The sequence below is a fragment of the Tachypleus tridentatus genome, chromosome 6, assembly GCF_004210375.1.
Source record: "Tachypleus tridentatus isolate NWPU-2018 chromosome 6, ASM421037v1, whole genome shotgun sequence".
Taxonomy (NCBI): domain Eukaryota; kingdom Metazoa; phylum Arthropoda; class Merostomata; order Xiphosura; family Limulidae; genus Tachypleus; species Tachypleus tridentatus.
In genome coordinates, this window is record NC_134830.1 from 151,757,804 (window position 1) to 151,769,064 (window position 11,261).

Genomic DNA, 11,261 nt, shown 5'->3' on the forward strand with positions numbered 1-11,261 from the left:
TGCTCTGCGTATTGTGGGTATCGAAATATCGCTGTGCCACTGGTGGACGGTTTCCCAGTGATTAATTGCTAAGCCTGAAACTGTTAAACTCTACAATTCTGTGTTCGATTCTTGCAGCGGACACGGCACAGATTGTTCATCTTGCAACTCTTTGCTTAAAACACAAACATACAAATATAATATTTATGTTTCAACACATCTTCCATATCTTTTTAAATTAAACTCCTTCAGTGGGTCAGTAATAAACTTTGGAGCTCAAAACTCCGAATTTCGAAAATCGATCTACGCGTACGACACAACACCAACTGCTCTCGAGGGTTAATTTCTAATGTACTTTCAGCCCTTTAGCGACAAGAAAGATTAACATTTCCATTCCAAGTTCATGGCGAAATGTATTCCCGGTTTTATAAAAAAATAATAATTGTAGGTGAAGAAAAGTGTGCAGAATTATTAAATATACTTCTGTGTTTTGTAATTTCTGATTAATTGCATTAATGCGAATAAAATGCCGCGATCTCATTCGGTTATACTTGACTTGTACAAAATATTTATGTTTTGATTACTCGAGGTTTATTGTCAAAAGAAAAGGGGGGGGGAAAGCAGTAAATAGTCGTCTTGTGGTTTTTTACGGGCCCGACATGACCAAGCGCGTTAAGGCGTGCGACTCGTAATCTGAGGGTCGCGGGTTCACATCCCCGTAGCGCTAAACATGCTCGTCCTTTCAGCCGTGGGGGCGTTATAATGTTACGGTCAATCCCACTATTCGTTGGTAAAAGAGTAGCCCAAGAGTTGGCGGTGGGTGGTGATGACTAGCTGCCTTGCCTCTAGTCTTACATTGCTAAATTAGGGACGGCTAGCACAGATAGCCCTCGAGTAGCTTTGTGCGAAATTCAAAAACAAACAAACAAAAAACAATGTTTTTTTTACGTCGACATTTTGAAGACAGTTACAAACAATACGAATATGAGAACGAATAAATTTGGGAGTATGAACCTTGTTTGTCGTTCTCATTTTTATGTGTCTTTCAATTTTGTTTTACTTTTTACTCAAATTTCTTTGTGTGCACGTTCATTTGGGAAACACAGAATGTTTGTGTTCCTAATAATTCTGGATGAACATGTGTTCATCTACTATATCTTAATATTTTCATCTTAATCCAGATTTCGTAGAAAAAAATCATAATTTCAGTTTCGTTTTGAAGATAAATAAACTTTATTGTGTCATTTTTCTTCCTTAGTTTTTCGCTTCTTCCGTGTTTGTCAATGTTTTAAAGACTGGTTCGTAAAACTTCAGTCGCGAATTTCTGTTATAACATCAAAAAAAATTACAAAAGCATTTTATAAAATAATCCGTTTCGTGTTCTTGTAAGGCACTAAAAGCTGGTTAGTCCCATTTAAACCCCCAACTTCAGCCCATGCCTTCCAGTGGCACAACGGTTTGTCTGCAGACTTACAACGTTATAAACTAGATTTCGATACATGTGGTGGGCAGAGCACAGATCGCTCATTATGTGGCTCGTGCTTAACTTCAAACAGGCAAACGAAATTTTTCATTGTCTCAGAGATAAGTTTGCAAGTTTACAATGTTAAAAACCGTCTTTCAATACCTGTGGTGAATAGTGCAGAGATAGCCCTCTGTGTAACTTCGTGCTTAACATAACTTAAGTATAGTTTTAGTTATATGTTTCTGGTAACCTGATTTATCACCAAACACTCGCATCTTTATAACACACAATTATATATATTTGCATGAGTATCGATCGGATCAAATCACTAAAGTAAAATAATAACACTATTTTCGTGTATCCTTTTTTATACCAGATAACTAATAAACGTCAACCATGAGGAATCGAACCCGTAACTTAGCATTGTGAATCCGAAAACTTAGCACTGGTTATCAGTTTTTATGTTATCCATTTCTGCAGTGTGTGAAAGTGACTTTACTTGTATAAAACATTAATAAAAAATTTAAAAATAGAATAATACTAATATACAAATTAAGGTTTATTTTAATATCATTTTTTTTTGTCTACATATTCCAATAATTATACTTAAATGTTTTTAAGGAATTCATTTATATAGAAATGTGTGAATAATTGTGGGAAAATATTGGAAAGAAATTAGTAATTTATCTTTTAACTGGAAAAAGATTTTTCAAAGTATCTGGATTTGATATCTTCTTGAGAACAAGGTAAATAAAATAGGGCTATGAGGAAGGCGGTTTTTCAGCGCCCATTTCAATAGTCCGATGGACTTGAGAGGTTATATATCCAGCTGTTTGAGGTATACGATGATATATAATGGAAACATCTCGTGCCACTTTTCCATACGGAGATTGTTCTTCATATGTGAATGAATTTTTAGCATGGACCTTTCTGTTTGTGGATTCTTAACTACAATACGAGTGTCTAGGATACGATTGGATGGTCTTACTGCCCCAAGTTGATCCATATTTGTTAGCCTTCCAATGCAAATCAAATACAAAACATAACTGTCTTGGATATATACTATATTTACAGCCGGAACACATGAATATTTTGGGTAAGAGAGGGTTGCTATATACCCTTTCGAAATCGCATTGCCTAGTGATTAGAGCATTCTAGTTACAACCTGCGGATTGCCGGACAGAAATCCGTCTCTGAACATTCTCTTAACCACGAACTAACTTTATATATTTTAACAAATATAAAAAGAAAATATCTTTTGTCGAAGTTTCTAAATATTTGTTTAATATTTTTATTAAAGTATTAATGTAACTATGATTCAATATAAGTTTGGGCCCTGGCATGGCCAGGTTGTTACAGTGTTTAACTCGTAATTTGAGGGTCGCGGGTTCGAGTCCCCGTCGCACCAAATATACTCGCTCTTTAAGCTGTGGGGACGTTATAATATGACGGTAAGTCTCACTATTTCTTCGTAAAAGAGTAGCCCAAGAGTTGGCGGTGGGTGGTGATGACTAACTGCCTTCCCTCTAATCTTACACTGCTAAATTAGGAACGGTTAGCGCAGATAGCCCTCGTGTAGCTTTGCGCGTAATTCAAAAACAAATCAATACAAGTTATCAATTTGTTTCAACACTATAAGTTTAATATTGTTATCGAAGTATTAATTTCACTGTCATTCAATACAATCATTAATTTGTCAGCCCATCATTTTCCAACATGGCTTCCAAGTAGCACAACGTTATGTCTGCTGACTTATACTGCTATAAACCAGGTTTCTATACCCATGGTGGGCAGAGCACAGATAGATAGCCCTCTGTTGTGCTTTGTGCTTAATAACAAACAACAATAACTCTTCAGTGTGTTTTCTTTACACAGTCTGGGGATCGTTTTTCATTCATGTTTATAAAAGATAAATGTGCCAACAGGTTGCGCCATTGTTTATTCAAGAGCCACTTCCAATTATGTAATAACTTCTATAAAGAAAACAAAAGTTGGTAAAGACCTTAAATGAAAATACAATGACCAATTATAATTAATGTTAGTTATGATTAAAACGAAAGCCTCAGAAAACCAGTATGGAAATTCTGCCTTAAATGGTCAGTTTGGTATTGTTGCTGTTAGTGTTGTTTTCAGCCCACATATTAAACAATTGATATATCATTGGTTTGGTTGGTTTTCAATTTCGCGCAAGGCTACTCGAGGGCTATCTGCGTTAGCCGTCCCTAATTCAGCAGTGTAAGACTAGAGGTAAGGTAACTAGTCATTACCACCCACTGCCAATCCACTGACGGGGATTCGAGTGTCTTAACCTCCAGGCCATGCCGGGGCCTGAAATATGATGAGGTTACATAACAGGAAAAGGAAATTGTTTAATATGAGTCAAATGAAAGGATGTTGAGATTTGTGAAGGATTCTTATAATTTTTGAACAAGTTAAAATTCAAATCGTTACTAGAAATATTTAAGTATTTGGATATTGAACACTCAGACTAATTATTGAAAACATTAATGTATTGGCATGTCCTCTTAAAAAACCAAAACAAAACCTATTTGGTCGTTAAAGTTCATGTATTAGATTGGTAATATATTTAAGAAGGCGACTAACATAGATGGGTTTAATACATATACCAGATAAAATATGAAGATAACAGAAAACAAATAGCAACAAATACGCCATACTTTACAAAAGGTATTCTGTAATCAGTTGTTTTTTGTCAGCGTATTCGAGGTGAAACAAAGGCGAAATCTAGCCTCAACGTTGATATGGTAAAACTTTCTAAGAAACAGCTCGAAAGCCACGCACAATCCGACAAAACAAGAAACACCTGCTACAACTACTTGTCTTCCTCACATACGGAACACGAGCGCCAAATAAAGCAGCCGAAAGTCAACTTAGGTGTCCGTCGTAAAGCCTGATGGACAACCAGATCCACACTAATATAAACAAAACACGACAGACGACAAGTACAAAAATGACAGCTATGGAATCCCTTGTTACAGTAAGGAGACAAACAAGGAAACCATTTTAATGGTAGAGCAAAACAACAAAAAGACAATACTATTTGTTTGTTGTTAAGCAAGAAACCATAGAATGGGTTATCTGTTTTCTTCTCATCGCGGGTGTCGAACCCTAAGTGTTAGCTCTGTTATTCCTTAGGCTTACATTTGAGCCCTGTGGGGAGAGGGGAAAACAATGCGAAATTAATGAAAGCTCAAAATCTCGCCCTTGCAAAATGCGCATTGTTATCTGACGTACAATCATATGGCAGACTAATTCAGAATGTTTTTAGAAAATCAGTAAATTAAAAGAATATAAGCAATCTTTCATTCAGCAGAGTCTAATGTTTAGAGATAAGTAACCTGTTGTTACCACATCTGTCAGTCAAACCATAACCATCTCGTTAATTATTGAAGAACCAGCTAATCAAGCAGTGAGGCCCCAGTAAGACAAGCCACATCAAATGTACGTCACCAAACGCCTTATATACGAAATATAACCAGTTTAACTGTCAGAACCAGAAACACTTTATCAAAGAATGATGAACCGGAAACCACCTAACTAACCAATGGAGGACCCATATCCAGTAAATTATCAGAATCTTTATCCAACGCCTTTTATGCGAAGTGCAATGGATGAACAGGGATCTGTGATCCCTGGGGAGTTAATCAGCCCACGAGTCCCATATCTATTTCTTCCTCTGACCTGAAGATATGAGATTTCGCAAGTTTAGCAAGTTTGTCTTCTTTATGACAGCTTTTTGGTGACACTTTGCAGTGTATGTGAAGTTGGCGTCAATTTTTTACGTCACATGTCTTGTTAAGCTACACTATGGCCATCTATCGTCAGAATAAAGTGTTACTTTTTATAGGATTTCGCAGACCACCCCTTCGCAGAGAGTGATGGTGTCATTTTAATTTTTTTTTTGTTTTTTTACACCAGTGCCACTAATAAAGATACGAATCAAACTTCAGTAATCTTTGGACAACGGGGGCCCGTTACATTATTAATAAATATTATGATAATAGTCTCCGGGAGGTAAGTTCCAAGGATACGAATCAAACTTCAGTAATCTTTGGACAACGGGGGCCCGTTACATTATTAATAAATATTATGATAATAGTCTCCGGGAGGTAAGTTCCAAGGCTTTTAACGCTAAAGTTTGGGGTTCGGTTACTATGATTAGCCCAGCTCAAATTACTCATTGTGTAGGCAGCATTTGAACGAAGCAAACTCTGTTAATATAATATATTGATTAAAGCGTTTGAGTCTTAAACAATTTTATTCTGAAACTTTGTTATGAGTTTTTGACTTTCAAATTTTGCATTTTCAATATTCAGATCAGAATAAGGCTGTTTATTTCTCTCTCTTATTTGGTTTTATGAGAATATGTTTAAACAAATAGGCAATAACTAAAAAAAAAATCATATTATTACATTTATAGTGGATAACATTTAAAATATCTTCTTTACTACTACAAGAAATATTTTTTTTTGCAGGACGTTTGTTTTCTGTGCTACAGAAAAAGATATTCGGATAAATCCATAAAACTACAGTAGTTCACTGTTGGTTTTTACATTTACATTTTAGTGACATAAATAGGAAGTGTTTGTCTTTACTATATTGGTTTTATTTTCTGTTGTGAAAAGATTATGAGTTGTACTAAGGAATACTCTCACCAAAATTTCATGGTTTTAAAATGAATCAATACATTTTATGCAGTAACAGTCCAATAAGTAAACGTTCTACCTAAATAAAATTTACGAAAACTTTAATGAGTAATACAGATTTAATAATCTACAATTATAAAGATCTTGAAAATAAACGTTACTGTAAATTTCAAAATGATAAAGTTATAACATTTTAAATCTATAATAAAAAGTAAAGAATTTTAGTTATTTATTACACACTTACATGATTATTATATGTTCTGTCCATCTCGGGTATAGAATCCTTCTAATTTATCGCTGAGCCACTAGGGGCTGAATAGTTTTTGTTGTTTGTTTTTGTACACTGTTTTGCAAAGACTGTCTGTGTTTTGCCCATCACAAGTATCGAACCCCAATTATTAGCTTATAAGTCCCCAGACATAACGCTGAACTACCTGGTAGCGAAAAGTAAAAAGGTTCATTGAATAATAACAATAATAATAATAATAATAATAATATAAAACATAGACAATTTATCTGAAAATGCTACGTTGTAAGTACCATTATATTAAAAGATTAATTAACGTTTCATCTATAAATATCCATTTCCTGAACTTTAATCAAAGCCTCTCAGTTCTCAGAATCTGAGCTAAATAACTTACAACATTATGTGTTTACTAAAGAATAGTTTGGGCAAAATTAGTGTAATTACGCAACAGATTTTGTGTTGACTTTGCAGTTCACATTTTGCACCCATCAGTGACGACAGATTCGCAAGGCTTACCGTTAAGCCTTAAGTACAGAAACGTGACTAACATGTTTTTCAGAAAAATGTCTTGTGAATCTTTAAGAAATTTATTGTAGTTACAAATAGCTGTTATAGTTTAGTTCAGTGGTTTCCAACCTTTTTATGCCCCGCACCCCTAAACATTTTAATATGTTCTCGCACCCTCACAGTAATTATTTATTTAAGAATAAAGGTGAAGGTGGCGAAAACAAATTTTATAATTAGTTTTAATGATATATAAACAAAACGAAAATCTGGAAAAAAATTACAACAAACTAAAGTTGCATAAATCCTACATGGCCTACGAAAAAATAAATTTTCATCCATGCATGAAATGAAATTTCTTTAAATTTGAAATGTTCAAATGTTCATTAGCCAATTTAAATTTAAAGACTCTTTTGTTCCTGTTTATTTCTTATGGGTTTTTCAAAGCGTGACACTTTGTTGCTGATAGCAATACGCAAGTCTGCCTGTACACATGTACAGTTGTACATTAAGATTTCGGTCTGCGCCGGTGACGGTAGAAACGATAGTTTATCGTAACAAGGTAAAAAGGAAAGGTGTAAGAGCTGTAATGGATAAAAATCCGCGATATTCTTTCTTACGTGGACGTGAGGTGTATTTTATCTCCAAACACAAAAGGGATTCGAACTCTTTATTTTTTCTATAATTTTTGTATCTTTTTTTCATCAGAAAAGAGAACAGGTTTTCGATGTGATATGAGATTTATGTTCTGTGCTATTAGAGTGTTACTCTAAGGAATAGTATTAATATTTAAAAATGTCGAAAGCTGTTTCCAAGTTGCTCTGTACATATGAATGATAAGATATATTTATAATATATTATGAATTTTACAAATACTGCGATACAAACTTATAAAACTTGTAAAAACAAGCTAATTACGTCTTGAAATCAGTAGTGTGTAAAAAAATATCATTTCAGATTTATCTTTTGTTACTACTTACTAAGATGTTCTTTTGATATCATAACTTACTAACTGGAGCGAACCAGGAAATTTATAGATTCGATCAGAGCAAGCCATTCGCTTCAAGCGAAACTAAAATTCACCCTGTTATCGATAATGTCTATAGCTGATTGAATAATAATTTCAAGAGTAAGATTTTTTAGATATTATGAGTTCATGAAAGTCGATAATTTACTTACGAAGTGAAACATATAATGGACAACATGATTTATAAATGATACAAGGTACGAGAGTGGAAGTAGCGATAAAGGTTCACTGACTGTTTTTATTTATAGAGATTGTTTTCGAAGAAATACTGAAACTTTCTGTGCATCAAACGTGAACTGTAACTAGTGGCAGATTTTTGAAGTATGACATACAGCTTCGTTACCGAATGATAAAATGTAGAAGTGTTAAAGGCTTTTGAAAACGTATATTATTTATATTGTTTAAAGTGATTTTTATAACCATCAGTCTTTCATTTACTGTTTTGTTATATACAAATGAAATCTTATCTTATGATGCAAGCAACAGATTAATTTTACGATTAATAGAAAATTAAGACAATTTCTGCAAATATACATAGTAAAAAAAAAAAAAGAATAAGTTTATATTAACGTGAGACGCCACCTGCAAAAGAAATGATAGCTTTACCGATAGGTGGCAGAAACTAAAAGAGTGGTGGCAAGCGTTGTCATATTTTTAACCATGTTATTCGATGACATGCGAAGTATATTCTGACTTCCTTGAAATCTTATTTAAAAGTTTTGACGTGGTACAATATGAGTTTCGTGAGACACAAAGTCGTTGTGTTTACCATTTTAAATAAACTGAGAAACATTGCTTTCGAATTAATTTTGCCGTAATTAGTGACTTGTAAAATGACGTCAGAATTGAATAGAAGTCTTACATCCATGGATTGGTTACCAAGGTTAAATGTTCAAGGAACAATGAATGGGGAACAAACTTGTGAACATAAAAATGAAACGTCATGTTGCAGTGGGAATCAGAATTGTTCGGTTTCATCAACAACCAAAGATTCGAGCCAAAAAATTGGGAAACCGCCCTACAGTTATGCCAACTTGATATCATTTGCCATAAATAGTTCACCTAAGAAAAAGATGACTCTGAGTGAGATTTATGCATGGATATGTTTAAACTTTCCATACTACAGAGATGCAGGAAATGGCTGGAAGGTAAAACTAGAACTTTCAAATACGATAATATTTGTAATTACAAGTTCTAAGTTGGAGATTTAAAAGTTGTATTTTTCGAATACATTTTGTTTTATTCAGTTTCCGTTTTAGTCTCACTCAGGGTGGTGATGAAATAATATCAAGGCTAGATTTAGTATAAGTTTGAACTGTCAAGAAAGATAATAGATATTTAACTTTGCAATAGTTGAAAAGCAAAATACTAAATAACAGCAAACAATGTAATTGCGATTGTGTTTTTTTATCAAAGCTAATTTATTTTATTTATTTAATGGTAATTATTATTAAAAGGTAATATAGTGCCAGAATGCCTGGTGTGTTTTTTAATGTTAATGCTATAATATAATTGACTTAAACTATGGTTTTCTATGATACTTTTTTAAATGTGGTCTTAGATCTGGTTATGAAAAAAAAATGATTCAGATGTAACATCTCTTTGTTTGTGCTGGATTTTGTATGACTTCAAAATTAGATGTAGCAGTCTTAGAACAAAGTAGTTTTGAAAATTACTTTTTCTGTGAATTTTGGATTAATTAAATTTTTGTGTTTAGAGTGTAAGTTTGGTCATGGAGCTTCATACTGACTGAAGATGAAACTTTAAGAACTGATCTTTGGTTGTAGTTTTAAGACAAGGTTAATTTATATCAACCACACTGTTAACTTTAGGCTGATGAGGCCTAACTATATGTATGACATTTAGATTTAAAACATTAAGGAATTACATGTTTCTTTGCTAAGCTATCTAGACTGAATGGTTCTTAGAGATGGAGTAGTCCATATAGGGACATGGTATAACTTTCATGACAAGGGTGTTGTTTAATCAGTAGTTTTCTGGTGTATTGATTTGGAATATTAAACCTTCTTAGTCAGGTTAATATGGCATTTGGACAATGAAAAACTAAGGCTGTCTCTACCGAGTGACATTTGAGAACTAGACCCTGAAACATCCATCCTTTATTTTGGACAGAATTGTTAATATGACTTTTAAAATCATAATAAACGCTGGTGACCGCTGCCACTGACAGGAATTCTTTACGTAAGCTGGTCATTCACCTTGTTAAAAAAAAAAAATACGGCTTTCAACTGGAGCTCAACCAAATCCTAAACTTGTGTCTCCTCATCTCCAGAATATAGCAGAAACAAATTGGAGGTTTTTATCCTGTCTATCCTTTGAATAGACTTGAAAAGTTCAATAAAATGACCCCAAAGCCTTCTTTTCCCAGAAAATTAAAAGAACTTATCATATCCCTGTAAGATAGCTTTTCCATCTCTGAAATCATAATTCTATTCTTAACTCTTTCTAATGAGTCAATATCCTCTATTAGATAGACTAAAACTGTACACAGTATTCTAAAAGAGGCCTGTTTAGTGACTTGTGTAGAGTTACAATTGTCATTTTTGACTTTAAATTAGTGTGATTCTGAATAAATTCTAAACTTGTGTTTGTAGAATGTATTTGGAGTCACATTGATTATCATTTCTTAAGATTTTAGTCATAGGAATATAAGAAAACACAAAATGTTTAGTCCCTCAAGATTATCCCTCACCAAGACAAATAACTGCAAGAAGAAACCTCAACATCCGCTGTTAGAATGTACAGTTTTCTTCTTTGATACATAATGTAACCCCTATTCCTAGTGGCCTAGTAGTAAGTTTAAAGGCATATAATGCTTAAAGCCAGATTTCGATATCCATGGTAGATAGAGCATGGATAACTCATTGTGTAGCTTTGTGGTTAGCAATAAACAGATCTTTAGTGAACATTTGTTGCTGAATTCTATAAAGATCTTTTCTCTTCATGCTTACTTCAGTGGTATTCATAACAAACCTTTGTCAAAGAGTTGTTTTGATTCTAGACAAGTTGAAGTTTATCCTGTTGATCCAAGATTATGTGTACCCAACAATTTCACCCAATGGTTGTTGACTCTGAATAACATTTAAATACCTTTCCTTCTCTGGTACAGCTGTAAGTCTATGGATTTACAATGCTAAAATTAGGGGCTTGATTTCCCTCGTGGACTGAGCAGATAGCTCAATGTGGCTTTGTTATAAGAACCCCCCCTCTATAACACACATTTTAATACCCTCAGGTGTGTCTTTTATCTCTATACTCATTAATTACAACAACTAATAATAGATCTGTTGTCACTGAAGGAGTTAAGCAAGGAGTGTTTGGATGTTTCACCTTAAAGAATGTTCAATGCAA

General features: G+C 33.7%; 1 protein-coding gene across 1 annotated transcript in view; it reads right to left on the reverse strand.

Annotated features, from left to right (window-relative positions):
* Window positions 1-9,689: 9,689 nt before the first annotated feature.
* LOC143251784 (uncharacterized) overlaps window positions 9,690-11,261 on the reverse strand; it is a 72,978-nt gene continuing 71,406 nt past the window's right edge. The window contains exon 5 of the mRNA XM_076503027.1: window positions 9,690-9,736. Within this exon, the coding sequence (XP_076359142.1) occupies window positions 9,690-9,736 (47 nt within the window). The remainder of the gene's footprint in view (window positions 9,737-11,261) is intronic.